The sequence below is a fragment of the Hyla sarda genome, chromosome 2, assembly GCF_029499605.1.
Source record: "Hyla sarda isolate aHylSar1 chromosome 2, aHylSar1.hap1, whole genome shotgun sequence".
Taxonomy (NCBI): Eukaryota; Metazoa; Chordata; class Amphibia; order Anura; family Hylidae; genus Hyla; species Hyla sarda.
The window spans coordinates 217,210,753-217,233,713 of NC_079190.1; the positions used below are offsets into that span (position 1 = coordinate 217,210,753).

Below are 22,961 nucleotides of genomic sequence, written 5' to 3' on the forward strand. Positions count from 1 at the left end.
CTCATCAATTGGACTGTTTAGTATTATGCTATTACTTACTATGATAAGTAAACCCATTTAGGATTCCCAGTCTTTCCTTTAACATGTATTTTGACTCAACTATTCACAAATCCCACTTCCATCACATTACATTTTTATAGCTCTTCATATTATATATATATATATATATATATATATATATATATATATATATATAGTGACATTCCATCTCAGGGATTAGCTCTAGGATCGTCCTGGTCACTTGCCACGGGACACGTTTCCTCGCAATAACTCGCCAGACAACCGTTAAGCATACAAGTCTGGCACCTCTCCAGCTTTATTTACACAGGTTGCAGGTAAAACAAAATAATACATAACATAACTCAGAAACAAACCAAAGTTAGACCGTCTGGTCACTGACTACACATGTAAGCATGCCCTGACTACTAACTGGTGAGCTACCCTCAGCCAGCATAAAACATGTGCCCCTGCAACTTGTTTTACTCACAGTTCACACCACTTCTTGGACCACTCACAGCTCCCACTGTGTGTTTCCTCAACAGGGTCTGTGTGTCTCCCCCTACAGCGACATGCTGTTTCCCAGGGAGAGCCCAGACTATTCTGTTTCCTTTCCTTTTAAACACACTTCCCCTTTCTGATACCTCATTAATTAGGCCACAGGTGGAGGATTCTCCAGAGTTATCAAGGGAAATACAACCTTCCCTTGCCACTGTGCCATAATATATATATATATATATATATATATATATACAGTGGTCCCTCAACATACGATGGTAATTCGTTCCAAACGACCCATCGTTTGTCGAATCCATCGTATGTTGAGGGATCCGTGCAATGTAAAGTATAGGAAGCTGTACTCACCTGTCCCCATCGCTCCGGACCAGGTCCTCACCGCTCCCGATGCTGTCCAAGGGGCTCCCGATGCTGTCCAGCTGCTCCGGTGTCTTCTTCGCGATCCTCCGGTGTCTTGCGCATCTTCTGCAGGATCTGGGCCTCGCTTTCTGGTGATGTTATTACGCTGTTGCGCCAGCGCGGCGTGCGTAGTGACGTAAAAACGACGCCGGAAAGCAAGGCCCGGACCCTGGAGAAGATGAGCAAGACACCGGAGGATCGCGAAGTGGACCCGGAGAAGCGGGAATAGGTAAGCGAACCTGCCAGGGATACTTAAACTGCTATCCGACAGCAGCTTAAGCATTTTGCGCTGTCGGATAGCAGTTAATGCGATGGCCCCGACATATAAAAGCATCGTATGTCGATGCTGACATCGACATGCGATGGCCTCTGAGAGGCCATCGTATGTCGATTTTATCATATGTCGGGGCCATCGTAGGTCGGGGGGTTACTGTATATATATATATATATATATATATATATACACATATATTCCATTGTGCAATGGATTTCTTCACTCTCAAGTCACTAGGATGTGAGAGCCACTCTAACATCCTAGTGGCTTGAGAGTGAAAACATTTGCATATTTATCACATGGGCAGGACGGGCGTGGAATATAGAAAAGTGGAGGTGGCTCCACGCCTCCATTGTGCACAGCAGCGCAAAAGAAAGGAGTGAATAAAATGCCATAACTCTGCAACTACTACAATGTTTAATGTAACCCAGTATACTATGTTTGGTGTGGGTAAATAGTCTGTCAGTTTCTCTTTAACCACAAAGGTTTCTTTACGTGGTAATAACTTTGGAATTTGGAATGGCTTTATAAATTTAGACTTTATGTTAGAGGGGAATTTTGGTTGATATATTCAGTGTTTTTTTGTGAAAAGCTCCCAAATTTTGTGATGGATTGGAATTATATGGATTTTCTACATTCGAATTTCTCTCCTGGTATGTGAAATAGTCATGTAACATAAGTTAGTTATTAATTCACATCTACAATATTTCTATATTTGTATAATTTGTCAAATGTCCTTTTACTTTTCAGGATGTTAAAAGGGTTCATAGGAATACACAATTTTCCAAATTTTCAGGAAAACCCAAAATTAGATATTACCTGTTCAGTTCTGAAGAGTATTTTGGAGACCTGCAGATTAGAATCCCCCCCCCCCCCCACCTCTTACAAATAACTCTATTTAAAAAAAAAAAACGTACATTCAGGCATTGAAAGTGATATTTGGGAAGTGTATTAACCCTTTAGGTGCTTCACAGAAATAATGCAAAGTTAAGGTGGAATTTAAGAAAAACTCCTTTTTTGCAGATATTCCATTTTATTCCATGTTTTCTGTAGCACAGCGGGTGACAGAGAAGTGCAACACAATATTTATTCCCCTTATTTTGATGTTTTTAAAAATATTCTTTATGTGGCTCTTGGGCATACTGTTACTCACACACAGGCCTCAGACATGAAAGAGCATCTAGTGGATTTTGGGGCCTCTTTTTATTAGGGAAATTTTGCAGGCATCATGTCAAGCTGTAAAGGCCTTGGGGTTTTAATACATTTTTGGGAGACATGTACATGTTATTCGCCTGTTGCCATTTTCTGGGAGCTGTCATTTTTTTTATTTTTTCACTGATGGAACTGTGTGAGTGTTTGTATTTTGCTGGATGAGTTGCATTCTTTTGGGGTACCATTTGAGGGAACATATGACATTTTGATTACTTTTTATGTCGTTTTTAAGGAGGCAAGATTAAAGGAAAACTGACAATATGGTCACCTGCACTAACCTGAATATACAGGTAGATTGCACTGGAGGCAGGCTGCTGCTGTATGTGGATTGCTTTTTCATGCCTGCTTTAGCAACTTGTTGGTAGGCCTTTTCTCCCTGGTAGGCCTTTGCTCCCTGGTACTTAAAAACCAAGGGCTTACCTGTACGCCCTTGGTGTTTCCGTTCACCGCCTCGCACGGGGCGGTGATCAGAATGGGATGACTGCTGATATCAGCAGCCATCCCAGGACATCGCCTAGGTGGTCGGCGAATCACGGCTTTTCTGGGCTGATCGGGTCTCTAGTGACCCGATCGCCTGGAAAATAGAGATGATCAGTGCTGTCAGAGGAAGGGGTGCCACCTCCTCCTATTCCCTGCGATTTGCTCGTCAGGACTGACCGGCCAATGGCAGGGGTCTGGTTAAAGTTGAGATCTCCCGCTCTGCCCACCCCTGGAAGTCCGGGCAGAGGGGGGAAAGATGGCAGCAATGTTTGCGGGGGCCCATCGTAGTGGGTGGACCGGCAGCAGACTGCGGGGAGGACCGGCAGCAGCGGAGTCAGCGGCAGCAGTGAAGATCGGTGGTAAGTGATCTTCACTGCTGCCTTCTAGGAGTTTCAAAGCTCAACTCCCAGCATGCCCAGACAGCCTTTGGCTGTTTGGGCATGCTGGGAGTTGTAGTTTTGCAACATCTGGAGGGCTACAGTTTGGAGACCACTGTGCAGTGGTCTCCAAACTGTGCCCTTCCAGATGTTGCAAAACTACAACTCTCAGCATTCCCAGACAGTCCAGGCATGCTGGGAGTTAAAGTTCTGTAACATCTGTCCCTTCAGATGTTGAAGAACTATAACTCCCAGCATGCCTGGACAGTCTCGGCATGCTGGGAGTTGTATATGTGCAACATCTGGAAGGGCACAGTTGAGACCACTATACAGTTGTGTCCAAACAGGGTACATTCACGCAAGCAGGGATTTACAGCGATTTTCTCGCATTAAGTTTGAGATGCAATAAATTTTCTGCTGCAGCTTCAAACTCCAAGCGGGAAACTCGCTGCAAACCCCCGCCCGTGTGAATGTACCCTAAAAACACTACACTACACTACACTACACAAAATAAAGAGTAAAACACTACATATATACACCCTTACACAGCCCCCCCCCCCAATGAAAATTTTAAACGTCTCGTACAGCACTGTTTCCAAAACGGAGCCTCCAGCCATTGACTATCCAGGCATGCTGGGAGTTTTGCAACAGCTGGAGGCACCCTGTCTGGGAAACACTGCAGTAGGCTATTTTTGGTGTAGGAGGCAAGCGCCATGCTTGCATCTGGGTCCACCCCTATGAAAATCCCTAATTTAGGCCTCAAATGCGCATGGCGCTCTCTCACTGAGTAGCCCTGTTGTATTTCACGGCAACCGTTTAGGGTACATATGGGGTATTTCCGTACTCGGGAGAAATTGTGCTACAAATTTTGGTGGGCTTTTTCTCCTTTTACCCCTTATGAAAAGGTAAAGGTGGGGTCTACACCAGCATGTTAGTGTAAATTTTTTTTTTTTACACTTACATGCTGGTGTTGCCCCATACTTTTCATTTTCATAAGAGCTAAAAGGATAAAAAAAAAAGACCCCCAAAATCTGTAACAAAGATACCTTGTGGATCTAAAATGCTCTGTGGGTGCACAACAGGGCTCAGGAGTGAGAGTGTACCATGTAAATTTGAGGCCTAAACTGGTGATTTGCACAGGGATGGCTGATAGTTACAAGGGTCCTAACATAAATGCAAAAACAAAAAAAAACACCCACAGCTGACCCCATTTTGGAAACTACACCCCTCATGGAACATAACAAGGGGTATAGTGAGCCTTAACACCCCACAGGTGTTTGACACATTTTTGTTAAAGTTGGACATGAAAATTAAAAATTTGATTTTTTCACAAAAATGCTGATGTTACCCCAAAGTTTTCATTTTTACAAGGGGTAATAGGAAAAAATCTCCCCAAAATGTATAACACCATTTCTTTTGAGTAAGGGAATACCCCATATGTTGACATAAAGTGCTCTGCGGGCACACTACAGGGCTCAGAAGAGAAGGAGCACCATTGGACTTTTGGAGAAAGAATTTGGCTGGAATAGAAGGCCATGTTCATTTACAAAGCCCCTATGCTGCCAGAACAGTGGAGGGGTGTAGATTCCAAAATCACATATGGGGGGGGGGGGCCCATATGTGATTTTGGAATCTACACCCCTCACAGAATGTAACAAGGGGTGCAGTGAGCATTTAACCCCTTAACGACGCAGGACGTATATTTACGTCCTGCGCCGGCTCCCGCGATATGAAGCGGGATCGCGCCGCGATCCCGCATCATATCGCGTCGGTCCCGGTGCTAATCAACGGCCGGGACCCGCGGCTAATACCACACATCGCCGATCGCGGCGATGTGCGGTATTAACCCTTTAGAAGCGGCGGTCAAAGCTGACCGCCGCTTCTAAAGTGAAAGTGAAAGTGACCCGGCTGCTCAGTCGGGCTGTTCGGGACCGCCGCGGTGAAATCGCGGCGTCCCGAACAGCTGATCGGACACCGGGAGGGCTCTTACCTGCCTCCCCGGTGTCCGATCGACGAATGACTGCTCCGTGCCTGAGATCCAGGCAGGAGCAGTCAAGCGCCGATAATGCTGATCACAGGCGTGTTAATGCACGCCAGTGATCAGCATTAGAGATCAGTGTGTGCAGTGTTATAGGTCCCTATGGGACCTATAACACTGCAAAAGAAATGTAAAAAAAAAGTGTTAATAAAGGTCATTTAACCCCTTCCCTAATAAAAGTTTGAATCACCCCCCTTTTCCCATAAAAAAAATAAAACAGTGTAAAAAAAATAAAAAATAAACATATGTGGTATCGCCGCGTGCGTAAATGTCCGAACTATAAAAATATATCATTAATGAAGCCGTACGTTCAATGGCGTACGCGCAAAAAAATTCCAAAGTCCAAAAAAGCGTATTTTGGTCACTTTTTATATCATTAAAAAATGAATAAAAAGTGATCAAAAAGTCCGATCAAAACAAAAATCATACCGATAAAAACTTCAGATCACGGCGCAAAAAATGAGTCCTCATACCACCCCATACGTGGAAAAATAAAAAAGTTATAGGGGTCAGAAGATGACATTTTTAAACGTATAAATTTTCCTGCATGTAGTTATGATTTTTTCCAGAAGTGCGACAAAATCAAACCTATATAAGTAGGGTATCATTTTAACCGTATGGACCTACAGAATAATGATAAGGTGTAATTTTTACCGAAATATGCACTGTGTAGAAACGAAAGCCCCCAAAAGTTACAAAATGGCGTTTTTTTTTCGATTTTGTCGCACAATGATTTTTTTTTCCGTTTCGCCGTGCATTTTTGGGTAAAATGACTAATGTCACTGCAAAGTAGAATTGGCGACGCAAAAAATAAGCCATAATATGGATTTTTAGGTGGAAAATTGAAAGGGTTATGATTTTTAAAAGGTAAGGAGGAAAAAACTAAAGTGCAAAAACGGAAAAACACTGAGTCCTTAAGGGGTTAAACCCCACAGGTGTCTGAGAGATTATTTTTACAGTGGTGCGAGAAAATGAAAAATGAGAAAAAAAATGCCAGTGGGGTGTTCATTGCACCCCTTATTACATCCTGGGAGGGGTGTAGTTTCCAAAATGGGGTCACATGTGGGGGGGTCCACTGTTCTGGTAGTACTGGAGCTTTGTAAACGTTAATGGCCACCCGGCTTCCATTCCAACCAAATTCTCTCTCCAAAAGCCCAATGGTGTTCCTACTCTTCTGAGCATAGTGTGCGATGTGTTTTTTTTTAAATTTTTATTCTAGCATCATGGGGGCTTCCTAAATGCGATATGCCCCACAAAAACCATTTCTGCAAAATTGGCTCTCCAAAATCCCATTGTCGCTCCTTCCCTTCTGAGCCCTGTAGTGCGCTCGCAGAGCAATTTACATCCACATATTAGGTATTTCCTTACCCGAGAGAAATGGGGTTACAAAATGTGTGGGACTTGTGTGCCATGTGTTTTTTTTTTTTTTTTTGCTGTTCTGGCATCAGGGGCTTCCTAAATGCAACATGCATTTAGGAAGGGTTAACAAACTTTCTGAATGTCATTTTGAATACTTTGAGGGGTATAGTTTTCATAATGGGGTTCATTATGGTGTATTTCTAACATAATGCCCTCAAATTCCCTTCAAAACTGAACTGGTCTCTGAATAATTCCGATTTTGACATTTTCGTGAAAAATTGGAAATTGCTGCTAAACTTTGAAGCCCTCTAATGTGTTCAAAAAGGAAAAACATGCCAACTTATGATGCAAACATAAAGTAGACATATTGTATATCTGAATCAATATATAATGTATTTGGCATGTTCATTTTCCTCACAAGCAGAGAGCTTCAAAGTTAGAAAAATTCTAAATTTAGAAATTTTTCATGAAATTTTGGAATTGATGCAAGTATCGATGAAAATTTACCACCAACATAAAGTAGAATATGTCACGAAAAAACTATCTCGGAATCCAATTCATAAGTTAAAGCATCCCAGAGTTATTAATGCTTAAAGTGACAGTGGTCCGATTTGCTAAAGGGGTTAATGTTCATTCTTCTTCCTCAGCAGGTTTGTGAAGGGGGCAGAGTTATCAGTCGAAGGAGGCAAAGTTATCTCTGGAGTGAGCAGGATAAGAATTGCACATACAGCAGCAGCCGCCTCCACTGCACATAAGAAGAAATGACCATATTGGCAACAAGAGGAATATTTCCTGAATGGCTGCCCCAATTTCGGAGTCGGTGACCCTGCTGTCAGTTTACTTTTAAAAAAAGCTGTAATTTCGGTCTAGTTTATTATTTTTTTTAATAGCATTCTGCTTGCAGGTAGTTGCTTTATATCATGAGCTGTTACAGATGCGGCAATACCAAATATGCATTTTATTTTTTTATTTTCAAGCACACCATGTACAATTGTGCGTTTTTTCACATTATTATTTTTAACATTATTTTTACTTTTTATTTTCCCCCTATGACACTTGACTGTGTTGATCGCACACATAAGAGATCTATACTGCAGTGTATTATTTCTGTCAGTCTTACACTGACAGGCATAGCCAATCAGACTCTGCCCCTGGCACAGTGTGATTGGCTTCCACAAAAGGCAGGCTGTACTAAGGCCGGCAGTCTTGACAGTTGTGACGGGAGTCTGGCAACACATGGCAGCCGGATCCCGCCACGAATGACACTGACAATGAAGCCGATGTCAGTTAAGCAGGACGCCATACATGTATTTAGGGATGCTTTAACCCCTAGGCAATTAGAAGTATAAATAAATGTTACTTAGTGTAATCGTAGTGACCCACAGAATAAAGATAACATGTTAGGTTTAATGTAAAGTGCGCTGAATAAAAAAAAAAAAACTAATTTGTGCAAAATTGTGTATGTGTTTGTTTTTTTCAATTTGCAAAAAGCTAATTTTTCAGACAAAAAGCAAGCCATTAATATGGGCCTGTGGATGGAAAAATAAGAGTTATGCCTGTTAAAATGTGAGGATAAAATCCCTGTATCTTCAAAGGGGTACTCCGGTGGAAAACAACTTTTTTCATATTAACTGGCTCCAGAAAGTTAAACAGATTTGTAAATTACTTCAATTAAAAAATCTCAACCCTTCCAGTACTTATCAGCTGCTGTATACTACAGAGGAAGTTGAGTTGTTCTTTTCTGTCTGACCACAGTGCTCTCTGTAATCAGACAGAAAAGAACAACTCAACTTCCTCTGTAGTATACAGCAGCTGATAAGTAATGGAAGGATTAAGATATTTTAATAGAAGTAACTTACAAATCTGTTTACCTTTCGGCACCAGTTGATTTGAAAAAGATTGTTTTCCACCGGAGTACCACTTTAAGAGACTTAAGGACTTCCTACTGCACTGTATATGTACAGCATTTTGTAATAAGTTGTAATATTTTAGCAGATAACTATTCTTGTGTAATTACTGGAGTTGTTGTTATAGTATGCCTTATGTTCACCAATAAGTTCATGGGTAACACAAGTATCTGGATGGTGTTTGTGTGAAATGCTGATAACAAGGCTGGATCTTGAGATTTGTAAATCAAGTTACACTAACACATCAAGACCTTCACAAACCGCAAATTACATATTAATGATGAATCATTTACTTCATTATTTAAAATATTCTCCAATTCCTTATTCTAAGCAGTGAAATCCGCACTGAGCAATATCAAGTTCTGAATATTCAAGTGCAAGTGCAGTAAAGCAAAGGTTGACCAAGTAAATATCAGACCCCTTAATGATCAATACTGCTGCCTGTCTCAGACTTGTCTGTAAACCTGCTGTGCAACATGACTGGATATTATGGGCTATGATGTCAGTAGTCAGATATTCTAGTTTTGTGGAATGCAATTTCATATGTTACTAGTCTGCTGGGAAAAGCAGCCTGATTTAAAGGGAACCTATGAACACCAATATGCTGCAAGGATTTTAGTGGTGTGTCATTTTTGTGAGACTATGATGTTGTTTGTGGTGGTTTTGGGAAAGTTGACTAGCAGGACAATACAGTGACCCCCCGACTTACGATGGCCCCGACATATGATCATATCAACATATGATGGCCTCTCAGAGCCCATCGTATGTTGAAGGCAGCATCGACATACGATGCTGCTGTGTGTTGGCCGGGGCCATCGTACAAACAGCTATCTGACAGCGTTGACAACTTCAGCAACTGACAGATAGTTGTTTAATGTGCCCCGTTCTGCCTCCTGTTACTCACATGCTGTCCTGCTAACTCACGCAGGCTTCCACTGTGAGCTCTGTGTAAGCCCCGCCCCCCAGTGCAGCCATAGCCAATAGCCTGTAGCATCTTGCTGCAGGCATCCAATGAGCTGCTGGCTGCCCTCCCCTTCCTTTCCTATAGAGCTGTAGTCGGCAGGATCGTAATGGAGGACATTCTGTCTCCCCTGAAGGTATTTAAAGAACTGTACAGTACTGTATGCGATGTCACACATCACATATAATACATAGACACACTATACACCCCATACATCAATGTTTCCCTATCAGTGTGCCTCCAGCTGTTGCAAAACTATAACTCCCAGCATGCCCAGACAGTCAATGGCTGTACATGCATGCTGGGAGTTGTAGTTGTGCAACAGCTGGAGGCACCCTGGTTTGTTAAACACTCCCCATACACTCCACATACAATGGTCATCCCAGAACCAATTGGCAGTTTCCCATAGAGATATGTATTCAACATACAATGGTTCCGAGGCCCCAGAACCAATTACCATTTTTACATAGACAAATGTACTCGACATATGATGGTTTCAACATATTATGGTTCTCCTGGAACCAATTAATATCATATGTTGAGGGACCACTGTACATGCATTTTATGAATAAGCTGGACTTATCTCATTTGCATACAATACTGAAGCTGTTTAAATAAAAATTTTAGAGGTACTAGGGATTAAAGGTATAGTACATCATTTCAAAGCCAACATTCTAGTAGAGAATGATAGGAGTAGTATTAACTCTTTTAATGCAGCCTCCTGGAGGCTGTGAAGAAGCTGTATTAGCGAAACATTTGTTCCCTGTGTGCTGCACTATGATGTTAATAAAGTTACGTTGGATCAGAGACGTGTGCTGCAGAGACTCTGTTCCTCTCCTGTGCTCCATTTGAGATGCTGCTTTTGTTCTGACACGTGCACCGTTTGGATCCTGGGACACTACAGCGTGAGTCTGTGTATCGTCCTGGATATTGAGTAAGCACCGCAGTGCCAGCATTTCTACTTTCATGTGTTTACTCTTTTTAAAGGGGTACTCCACTCCATTTCCTTTCTGTCTGACCACAGTGCTCTCTGCTGACAGCTCTGTCCATTTTAGGAACTGTCCAGAGTAGGAGCAGATCCCCATAGCAAACCTCTCCTGCTCTGGACAATTCCTAAAATAGACAGAGGTGTCAGCAAGCAGGGAGCACTGTGGTCAAACAGAAAGGAGATTCAAAAAGAAAATAACTTCCTGTGGAGAATATAGCAGCTGATAAGAACTGGAAGGATTAAGATTTTTTTTTATAGAAGTCACTTACAAATCTGTTTCATTTTCTGGCACCAGTTGATTTAAAAAAAATAAAATGTTTTCCAGTGGAGTACCCCTTTAATGTTCATGCAGTGTGTGTGTGTGCGTACCTCTGTAACAATGTTGGCTGATCACTAGTCGACAGAACTGGACCTTCACAGGGCTGTCTTCAATTTTGATTAGACAGCAGTCCAGCCCCCCTCCCCCCGACCAACCGACATACACTAACAGACATAAACTTACAGACACACACTACAGACAGATACACTGACAGACACGTCACCTGGCCGTCCGTGGTTTCTTCTTTCCTGCAGCAACCGGGACTGACGTGTGATATCCTCCTGCATGGGTCTGTGGAGGAATGCCACTTGCGCCATGTCCCCCGTCAGTTCCGGACACAGGTTCACTGTTTTAAAGGCCGCAGCGCTGTTTTAGAACACTGAGCCCAAGACATTGTGCTGCCTGGGTCCAAGAATGAAATGCTGCCCCCCCCCCCAACCCCCCCCCCCCACAAATACACGTGCACATATATATAGTTAACATGACAATGCTCTATACCTAAATACCTAAATATACTAGTCGGCAGTTACCAATTGATACCACTAAACAAGAAGCATGTATTTCCTTACATTATTGTAACCTGACCAGATTGGGCATGCTGAGACCAACCATACCAATAATACCGGTATACCAAAATAAATATTACCAGGGACACATAATACCGCCACACAAGGACCATTACACCACAAAGCTACTAGTGATTGGATAATTCCACTATACTGTTATTAAATAAAATCTACTATATACAAACCAAGATTCCCAAACTACCTCACCCCCCCCCCCCCCCCCCCCCCCAATACAGTGACCACATAGTGGTATATGCAAGATCTCTATACCATATAAGTGATTATATACATGACCATATAGAGGTATATACCAGCTGTAAAAAGTACCATATAAGTGATTACAATTACATTTAGGGTCTCACAATTACATGTTTTCTGATCAGCGGCATCCTCTTTCCTTTTCTTCTCCATCCGGCTCAGACCCCCATGATGTCTTCTTCCAGCCAAAACTTCATCTATTCAGCATCTGCGGGACAAACATGTTAGACTCTGCATTTTTCCATTGCTCTCCATTGCCGATCCCCCCCTTTGCCATTTCAATTCCCAACCCCCCCCCTTTCTGTACCATTTCAATCCCCCCTCTGATCCCCTCTGTGCCATTTCAATCCCCCCCTTCTGATAGGGAGAGGGGATGAAATAGCACAGGGGATCATAGGGGAGGGGGGGGGGACTGGGAATTGAAATGGCACAGGGGGGATCAGAGAGGGTATTGGGAGTTGATTTTAATTATTAAACTAAATTATTTTATTTAATTACCCCCCATCCCACTGTGCCATTTCATTAACCCGTCCATCACCTTAGCCATTTCATTAACCCCCCCTCCCTGTGACATTTCATTGCCCCCTCCTCTCATCCCCTGTTCCATTTCATTAACCCCCTCTCTCCTCTGTGCCATTTCATTAACCCCCCGGTGTCATTTCATTAACCCCCCTCCCCTTTGTGCCCATTCATTAAACACCCCCTCCCCTCCTTCCCCTTTTTGCCAATTCAATAACCCCCCTTCCCTCCTCCCCCTGTGCCAATTGATTAACCCCCTCCCCTCTGAGGCAGCTGCCTCTTTTGCCCCATGTTAAAGAGGGCCCTGGACCCAGGGGCGGACATATCGCCTGTGCAGCCTGTTCAGCAGCACAGGGGCCCAGCGTGAGAGGGGGCCCGCTGCCCTCTCCAGGTCCGGCCCCAGAGGCGAGCATTAGGCCACATACCACCGCATACTCCCCAACCACAGCATGTTTGACAGCACCCAGATGGACGCTGCGTTCAACCACCCCTGCAACCACCCCTACATCATGATTGCCTGCCCCCCCCCCCCCCCCTAGCAGCAGTAGGTCACTAGCAGCTCTCATGGACACCAGTAAGGGGCCCGAGCCCCCGCTGCACCCCCCCCCCCCCCCCCGCCCCCCGGAGCCATCTACTCCGGCCTTTTTTGAAATAAATCTTCAGCCTGCAGCCCTGTCACCACGCAGGGGCCGCGCTATGCAGACTGGGAAGAGCAGACAGGAAGCTCCTCCCCCTCTCTCACTCCCCTGTATACTGCTGCTGGACCTTGTGGAGCAGGCCCGCTGTGTGTATACAGGCCCGGACACCACCAGTATGGAAGACTTACCTGCCCAGTGCCCACTGCTGATGCTGCCCTTTTAAAGTAAGTCACTTGCTTGGGGGAGAGGGGGAAAGTTGTAGGAGACCGTGGGAGGTAGGTCAGTGTTTCCCAACCAGGGGGCCTCCAGCTGTTGCAAAACTACAACTCCCAGCATTCCTTTGGCTTTATGAGCATACTGGGAGTTGTAGTTTTGCAACAGCTGGAGGCCCCCAGGTTGGGAAACACTGATCTATCTATCTATCTATCTATCTATCAATCTATTATATATATGTCTCCTATCTATCTATCTATGTATCCATCCATCCATCTATCTATATCCATCTATTTATGCATCTATCTATCTTACTCATATCTATCCTCATATCTATCTATCCATCTATCTCATATCTATCTATCTCATATCTATCTATCCTCATATCTATCTATCCATCTATCTCATATCTATCTATCTATCTCATATCTATCTATCTCATTTCTATCTATCTCATATCTATCTATCTATCTATCTATCCATCTATCTCATATTTATCTATCTATCCATATATCTCATATCTATCTATCTCATATCTATATCTATCTCATATCTATCTATCCATCTATCTATATCCATCTATTTATGTATCTATCTATCTTTCTATTTATCTATCTATATCATATCTATCTCAGATAGACGAGAGATAGATGAAAGATAGATAGATATGAGAGATAGATAGATAGATGATATATAGATAGATATGAGATAGATAGAAAGATAGATTAATAGATGATAGATAGATAGATGATAGATATGATATAGATAGATAGATGATAGATAGATATGATATAGATAGATAGATAGGAGATAGATGGATAGATAGATGATTGATAGATAGATAGATAGATGGATAGAGCAGTGTTTCCCAACCAGGGGGTCTCCAGCTGTTGCAAAACTACAACTCCCAGTATGCTCATAAAGCCAAAGACATGCTGGGAGTTGTCATTTTGGAATAGCTAGAGGCCCCCTGGTTGGGATACACTGATCTATCTATCTATCTATCTCATATCTCATATCTATCTATGTATCTATCTATCTATATATCTATCTCATATCTATCATCTATCTATCTATCTATCTATCTCATATCTATCATCTATCTATCTCATATCTATATCTATCTATATATCATCTATCTATCTATCTACAAAACTAAAGATCCAGCGGCACTCCCAGATAAGGGGCAAAAACAAAGTGTTTTATCCCCCCATGTGTGTGTGACGTTTCGATAGCATCCCGCCATCTTCATCATACGTACAGTTGTACATTCTGTAGTCTCTGTGACATCACTGTGCTTCATAATAAACTGTGACATCACTGTGCTTCATAATAAACTGTGACATCACTGTGCTACATAATAAACTGTGACATCACTGTTCTTCATAATAAACTGTGACATCACTGTGCTTCATAATAAACTGTGACATCACTGTGCTTCATAATAAACTGTGACATCACTGTGCTTCATAATAAACTGTGACATCACTGTGCTTCATAATAAACTGTGACACCACTGTGCTTCATAATAAACTGTGACATCACTGTGCTTCATAATAAACTGTGACATCACTGTGCTTCATAATAAACTGACATCACTGTGCTTCATAATAAACTGACATCACTGTGCTTCATAATAAACTGTGACATCACTGTGCTTCATAATAAACTGTGACATCACTGTGCTTCATAATAAACTGTGACATCACTGTGCTTCATAATAAACTGACATCACTGTGCTTCATAATAAACTGACATCACTGTGCTTCATAATAAACTGTGACTTCACTGTGCTTCATAATATACTGGGACATCACTGTGCTTCATAATAAACTGTGACATCACTGTGCTTCATAATAAACTGTGACATCACTGTGCTTCATAATAAACTGTGACATCACTGTGCTTCATAATAAACTGTGACATCACTGTGCTTCATAATAAACTGTGACATCACTGTGCTTCATAATAAACTGTGACATCACTGTGCTTCATAATAAACTGTGACATCACTGTGCTTCATAATAAACTGACATCACTGTGCTTCATAATAAACTGACATCACTGTGCTTCATAATAAACTGTGACATCACTGTGCTTCATAATAAACTGTGACATCACTGTGCTTCATAATAAACTGTGACATCACTGTGCTTCATAATAAACTGTGACATCACTGTGCTTCATAATAAACTGTGACATCACTGTGCTTCATAATAAACTGTGACATCACTGTGCTTCATAATAAACTGTGACATCACTGTGCTTCATACTGTAATTTGATGTCACTGTGTATAACAACCCTGTAGTGACATCACAGTTTATTATTCTTGAATGCTGACTTCACTGTGTATATTTTCCCGGTACAATGACATCACTGTATAGTTACCCTCTACTGTGACAACACTGCGTTTATTAACCCTGTAGTGGCAAAACTGTTTATTATCCCTGTACAGAGACATTACTGTTTATATTAACTCTGAACTGTGATGTCACTGTGCATATTTACCCTGTATTGTCACTCGCAGTGCAAGGTAAATATGTACAGTGGCATTAGGGTATACAGGCATAATATATACAGTGATGTCACAGTGCAGTTTAAGTATCAACAGTGATGTTGCAGTATAGAGATAACACACAGTGATGTTATAGTTCAGAGATAATAAACACAGTGATGTCACAGTACAGGGATAATACACACAGTGATGTCACAGTACAGGGATAATACACACAGTGATGTCACAGTACAGGGATAATATACACAGTGATGTCACAGTACAGGGATAATATACACAGTGATGTCACAGTACAGGGATAATACACAGTGATGTCACAGTACAGGGATAATACACAGTGATGTCACAGTACAGGGATAATACACACAGTGATGTCACAGTACAGAGATAATACACACAGTGATGTCACAGTACAGAGATAATACACACAGTGATGTCACAGTACAGGGAGGGATAATATACACAGTGTTGTCATAGTACAGGGATAATACACAGTGACGTCACAGTACAGGGATAATACACAGTGATGTCACAGTACAGGGATAATACACAGTGATGTGACAGTACAGAGATAATACACACAGTGATGTCACAGTACAAGAATAATACACAGTGATGTCACAGTACAGGAATAATACACAGTGATGTCACAGTACAGGAATAATACACAGTGATGTCACAGTACAGGAATAATACACAGTGATGTCACAGTACAGGGATAATATACAGAGTGATGTCACAGTACAGGGATAATATACACAGTGATGTCACAGTATAGGGATAATACACACAGTGATGTCACAGTACAGGGATAATATACACAGTGATGTCACAGTACAGGGATAATATACACAGTGATGTCACAGTACAGGGATAATACACAGTGATGTCACAGTACAGGCATAATACACAGTGATGTCACAGTACAGGGATAATATACACAGTGATGTCACAGTACAGGGATAATACACAGTGATGTCACAGTACAGGGATAATACACAGTGATGTCACAGTACAGGGATAATACACAGAGTGATGGCACAGTACAGAGATAATACACAGTGACGTCACAGTACAGGGATAATACACAGTGACGGCACAGTACAGAGTTAATACACAGTGATGTCACATTACAGGGATAATACACAGAGTGATGGCACAGTACAGAGATAATACACAGTGATGTCACAGTACAGGGATAATACACAGTGATGTCACAGTATAACCATCTCCCAGCCGGACCACCATGTAATTTCAGCAGAAAATAAAGCAGGGCCTCATGTTCAAGTTTCGCCTAAGGCCTCACAAAGTCTAGAGCCGCCTCTGGTCGGCCCTACCATGGGACCCGGTGGGACCATAAGTCCCAGGTGGCACTTTTCAGGGGCGGCATTTTGCTGCCCCCATTTTTTTTTTGTGCCTAATAGGTTCATGGTAGGGTTGGCGCCGCTGCTGCTCACTGTTCTAAAGCAGCTGCGGGGTATAATAGCGCAGCGGGCACTTTAGACAGTGAGTCTGCCTCCGGCCGACCGGGGTCTGATGAGGGACGCCGCACAAGTGACGTCAGTGACGTCACTCGTCAGGCCGCTGCCGGAGAGGAGAAGCGCTGTGCAGGGCAGGTAAGTGTGTCTCTGTGTGTGTCTGTGTCTGTCTGTGTGTTTGGGGGGGCTATGGCTACCTAATGTGAGGAATCTATGCTACCTAATGTGGGGAAACTATGTTACCTAATGTGGGGAATCTGTGCTACCTAATGTGGGGAAACTATGCTACCTAATGTGGGGAAAGTATGCTACCTAATGTGGGGAAGCTATGCTACCTAATGTGGGAAAACTATGTTACCTAATGTGGGGAATCTGTGCTACCTAATGTGGGGAAACTATGCTGCCTAATGTGGGGAAACTATGTTACCTAATGTGGGGAATCTGTGCTACCTAATGTGGGCAAACTATGCTACCTAATGTGGGGAAACTATGTTACCTAATGTGGGGAAACTATGTTACCTGATGTGGGGAATCTGTGCTACCTAATGTGGGGAAACTATGCTACCTAATGTGGGGAAACTATGTTACCTAATGTGGGGAATCTGTGCTACCTAATGTGGGGAAACTATGCTACCTAATGTGGGGAAACTATGTTACCTAATGTGGGGAATCTGTGCTACCTATTGTGGGGAAACTATGCTACCTAATGTGGGGAAACTATGCTACCTAATGTGGGCAAACTATGCTACCTAATGTGGGGAATCTGCTACCTAATGTAGGGAATCTATGCTACCTAATGTGGGGAAACTATGCTATCTAATGTGAGGAAACTATGCTACCTAATGTGGGGAATCTATGCTACCTAATGTTGGGAATCTATGCTACCTAATGTGGGGGGCTTGAATGAGCTGCGGCATATGGGAGGCCTTAATAAATAATTAGAAACTTATACAGCAAGTGACATATGGGGGTCCACCTGAGTAAGTGACACATGGAGGGGGGGTGCTGAACAATTGATGATTTGGGGGGGGGGGGGGCACAGGCACATTCTTTGCACAAGGGCCCTCTGCTGTCTGTGTCCGCCCCTGGGTAGAGAATATGGGGTAAAGTGGAACATAGAACAAATGCAGTTATTTTTTTCTTAATTTTTTTTTAATGAAGTAAACGAGATAAAGGTAAGCAATGACTTTTCCTCAGTCTGATGCGCGGTCCTCATCGGCAGGAAGCAGTGAGGAGGAGGAGGATGACGGAGGTTCTGATTCCATCTCTGCTTCTTTTTCGTCCCTCTCTATATATAGGGCCGTGGCCATGAAGAAGGCCCCTCCGATGACTGCCATTATGGTGCAGGTCATGAGGGCATACTCCAGGCTGCGGTATTTCAGAAGAGGGGATTTGGCATATCCTCGTTCGTAGGTGTCAGATATCAAGCCGATGAGGTACGGGCTGCCGGCGTCACCTAGGAGGTGATAGATTGTCATCTGCACGGCCAGGGCTGAAGATCTCCTCCACGGAGTTACTACTTTTAGTATAATGTCAGATATGAGGGTGAAATTTACTGACAGAAGCGTCTCTCCGATGAAGATGAAGATGTTGGTGGCAACGAGGCTGATGTTGCCAAAAGTCAATGCCAACAGAAGAAAAGGGGCGGAGAGCATCATCGCGCATCCACACACAAGCGGGTCCGCCCGTGGGTTGGATTTGCGATATCTTTTACTTATCTCCGTCCCTGCTACAACTCCCAGAATGCCGGAAACGACTGTAACCACACCAAATATTAGGATGTCATGATAGTCACACGGTTCAGCACGGCAAGGGTCCTTCTCTTGTAGGAGTGTTCGTGCGTGGGTCAGGTATGACGGACCCCATACACCTATGGCTCCCACTATGAAGGATACAGCCGTCGATCCCATGGTGGTTAACATGAAGCTTCGATTTTTAAATAGTTTTTTCAGATCTGTCGCCCATTTGGCAAACTTCTGGGATTTGTTGTTCTTCTTCCCGTTTGTAGTCGTTCTTGGAAGCTCCTTTGTGACCAAAATCAACAAAGCCACAGCTATGAGGCCCAGGCCAGGGGTGACCCGAAATGCCCAGTGCCAATCGCCCCTTGCTGCATCAGTCACTTTGGGCCCGATGATGTATCCTAGTCCGCAGCCTACAGGTATGACGGAGTAAAACACGTTCAGCATGCGGGTCCGCTGGTCACTTGTAAAAAGGTCTGCAATGATGGAGGGGGCGATGGTGCAGAAAGTCGCCTCTCCGGCCCCAACCAGTCCACTCGTCAGCAGGAAGAGCAGGAAATACCCATCAGGGATGAATGACAGGGTAAGTGTCATGCTCAGCCAAACGATGACTCCTGTGCAAACAGTATATTTCTTATTACAGTGGTCGCCCAAATATCCGGCAATTGGTGCGACCAGCACGTAGCTTCCAATGAACAATGTATTCAATAAGCCGGACAGACTAGCATTGGTGTCATATGCTTTCTGTATATAAGGCAGCACCCCCGCCACGCTGGAGCGATTTGCATAGATGAGCAAATTAACAAAGGCGAGGATCACTACGGTGATAATGGAACGTGCGGTGGACATCACGCTTAGAGATGGCAGGTTCTGCCTCTCAGGGATATCGCCCTTTTCTACATCCATATCACTATGGTCCTCCATTGCTTCTTCCTCCTCCTTCAGCAATGGGTCTTGTGGAGAGGCCATGGTCACAGGTCAGAGCCTGAAAACGCTAGAGAGAGAGAAATAAGTGAACACATTAGATAACGTGTCATCATTCCTGTCATTATACAATAGATCCTTCATACAGAGCAGAAATGTCCAGCACAGAACCACAAGATAACACTAAGACCATGGCAGCCTCAGAAGAAGACGCTTCTCTATAAGTGTTTTATATGGAGACGTCTTCCCTGAGGTTACCAATGTCTGATAACCCTAAACCTGTCCGGTCCTAGTAATATCTGATAACCCTGAACCTATCCGGTCCTAGTAATATCTGATAACCCTGAACCTGTCCGGTCCTAGTAATATCTGATAACCCTAAACCTGTCCGGTCCTAGTAATATCTGATAACCCTAAACCTGTCCGGTCCTAGTAATATCTGATAACCCTGAACCTGTCCGGTCCTAGTAATATCTGATAACCCTGAACCTGTCCGGTCCTAGTAATATCTGATAACCCTGAACCTGCCCGGTCCTAGTAATATCTGATAACCCTGAACCTGTCCGGTCCTAGTAATATCTGATAACCCTGAACCTGTCCGGTCCTAGTAATATCTGATAACCCTGAACCTGTCCGGTCCTAGTAATATCTGATAACCCTGAACCTGTCCGGTCCTAGTAATATCTGATAACCCTGAACCTGTCCGGTCCTAGTAATATCTGATAACCCTGAACCTGTCCGGTCCTAGTAATATCTGATAACCCTGAACCTGTCCGGTCCTAGTAATATCTGATAACCCTGAATCTGTCCTGTCCTAGTAATATCTGATAACCCTGAACCTGTCCGGTCCTAGTAATATCTGATAACCCTGAACCTGTCCGGTCCTAGTAATATCTGACAACCCTGATTCTGTCCGGTCCTAGTAATATCTGATAACCCTGAACCTGTCCGGTCCTAGTAATATCTGATAACCCTGAACCTGTCCGGTCCTAGTAATATCTGATAACCCTGAACCTGTCCGGTCCTAGTAATATCTAATAACCCTGAACCTGTCCGGTCCTAGTAATATCTGATAAACCTGAACCTCTCCGGTCATAGTAATATCTGATAACCCTGAATCTGTCCTAGTAATGGCGGATTATAAGGGCTTGGCTGTATGGTCACTGGGCCATGTGAACTTCATACTGTAGATACAATTGGGCTATCCTGCTATATACATTTACTAATAATGAACCTACCCCACCTCATTGGGATCTATCCGTCCCCTATATGACTTTCTGCCACTAGTTGATTTGAAAATTTTCCCTTTCGGAGTACCCAGAGTATTTCTATTGTTAGTACACACAGAATTCTATTATATACTATTATATGTCTGCCCTAATCTTTCTGTTATTCTTTTACTACACCACCAAATCTTTCTCATAGACTTATATCTTTTAGAACTTCATAAATTAGGACTCTTTTTCTTGGGGGCTTTTTTGGGCATAATTGCATTTTAGCAGTTTTGCAAGAAAAAGCTCTGGTCATGATACTATCTGTGCATTTTATTATGTTTAATGCCTAAGCCAAGTATTGTCACAATGCTATGAGGAATATAACTTTTGTTATTTCTTTTGGAAATTAATTTCTTGTTTTTTTTTTTTGCTAAAAAAAAAAGCAACAGCAATAAAAAAATCTGTCAAACAAAAAGCCCTGTGTATGTATGAATAGAAGAGGCTGAGACTTACCTTGTGGTTCTCTCTTCAGACAAGGAACGGTCAAAATCTTGAATTCTCTATCGCAAATAGAAACTCTCTAACAAACACTTTGCACCACAGGTTGTGAATGCAAAACACACTGAAGAGACTGCAGCCGGCGCGCACCTCCTTGTACAGCTTACGGTGACATCATCACAAGCATGTGTGACATCACAGAGTTCTAAACCATCTTCAGGTATGTGTATATCTGTATAGTAAATGTGAGTAGCCGTATTAGTCCAGTGATGCAGATTGTAATACCTTTTTTATTGGACTAACAGAATTTTGTAGAGACAAACTTTTGGGATTCCTCCCTGATAATTTATAAAGTCCTTTTAGGAATCCTGAAAGCTTGTCTCTACAAAATTCTGTTAGTCCAATAAAAAAGGTACTACAAGAGACTGCAACATATTTTTTGATTTGTGTGTGTATATATATATATATATATATATATATATATATATATATATATATATAGAGTTCCAAGGAAAATGCTGTGGCACTAAAGGTATGGTGAAAAATTGAAAACTAGTTATTCATCCCAAATGTGCAAAGAGCAATGTTTCAATGGTCTCACACCATCATTATGAAGCCACTTGATAATGATGGTGTGAGACCATTGAAACGTTGCTTTTTGCACATTTGGGATGAATAAATAGTTTTCATTTTTTCACCATACCTTGAGTGCCACAGCATTTTCCTTGGAACTACGTATGCAGAATCCTGGACACGGACCCTAGCTGGAGGCACCTACACACGCTTTAGGAGTGCTGCTTTCTTCTTTGACATATATATATATATATATATATTAATATACACCTAGAAATACATCAAGTACATAAAAACATCTTTTGGAAAAATATTTCTCCAGGCCTGCCGAGTATATCCCCGTACTTCACAGTGTCTTCTTAGTTTATATATTTTAATCTTTTGACCTTTTAACTCCACTAGGACCAAGGGCATCCTGTGACTTAAAAGGGTATTCCAGGCCAAAAATTTTTTTTATATATCAACTGGCTTCAGAAAGTTAAACAGATTTGTAAATTACTTCTATTAAAAAATCTTTATCCTTTCTGTTTTTTTCTGTCTAAGTCCTCTCTGATGACACCTGTCTTGGGCAACGCCCAGTTTAGAAGCAAATCCATATAGCAAACCTCTTCTAAACTGGGCGTTTCCCGAGACAGGTGTCATCAGAGAGCACTTAGACAGAAAATAACAACCTTAACTTCAGAAGCTCATAAGTACTGAAAGGGTTAAGATTTTTTAATAGAAGTAATTTACAAATCTGTTTAACTTTCTGGAGCCAGTTGATATATATAAAAAAGTTTTTGCCTGGAATACCCCTTTAAGTTTGAACCGATTATTATTGATATATATGTCATGAATGCATCAACGGTCAGATGGTCGGACGACCAAATGATGACCACATCGTCTACATACCTCCCATACCATGCGAGGCATGTGGAAAATGGATTGGTGTCAGAAAAAATAAACTGCTCCTCCCACCAAAAAACAAAAAGGTTAGCCCGAGCTGGTGATGACTTTGC

The 22,961-nt window shown here is 42.6% G+C and overlaps 1 protein-coding gene and 1 long non-coding RNA gene across 2 annotated transcripts in view; one reads left to right on the plus strand and one right to left on the minus strand.

The window, feature by feature from the left end:
- The first annotated feature begins 12,940 nt into the window (after nt 1–12,940).
- The window catches only part of LOC130355755 (uncharacterized), a 53,247-nt gene continuing 43,226 nt past the window's right edge, over nt 12,941–22,961 (plus strand). Inside the window, exons 1-2 of the long non-coding RNA XR_008888650.1 lie at nt 12,941–13,032; nt 21,496–21,610. This is a non-coding gene — a long non-coding RNA (uncharacterized LOC130355755). The remainder of the gene's footprint in view (nt 13,033–21,495; nt 21,611–22,961) is intronic.
- Nucleotides 18,166–21,551, minus strand: LOC130355754 (protein spinster homolog 1-like). The gene is made up of 2 exons (XM_056556365.1): nt 21,406–21,551; nt 18,166–19,748 (listed from the first exon to the last, which is right to left on the minus strand). Exon 2 carries the CDS (start codon nt 19,721–19,723, stop codon nt 18,209–18,211), a length of 1,515 nt encoding a protein of 504 aa, XP_056412340.1. The 5' UTR covers nt 19,724–19,748; nt 21,406–21,551; the 3' UTR covers nt 18,166–18,208.

Bases quoted from the DNA above. Each gene is read 5' to 3' on its own strand.
- LOC130355754 (XM_056556365.1), bottom strand. From the start codon at position 19,723: ATGGCCTCTCCACAAGACCCATTGCTGAAGGAGGAGGAAGAAGCAATG.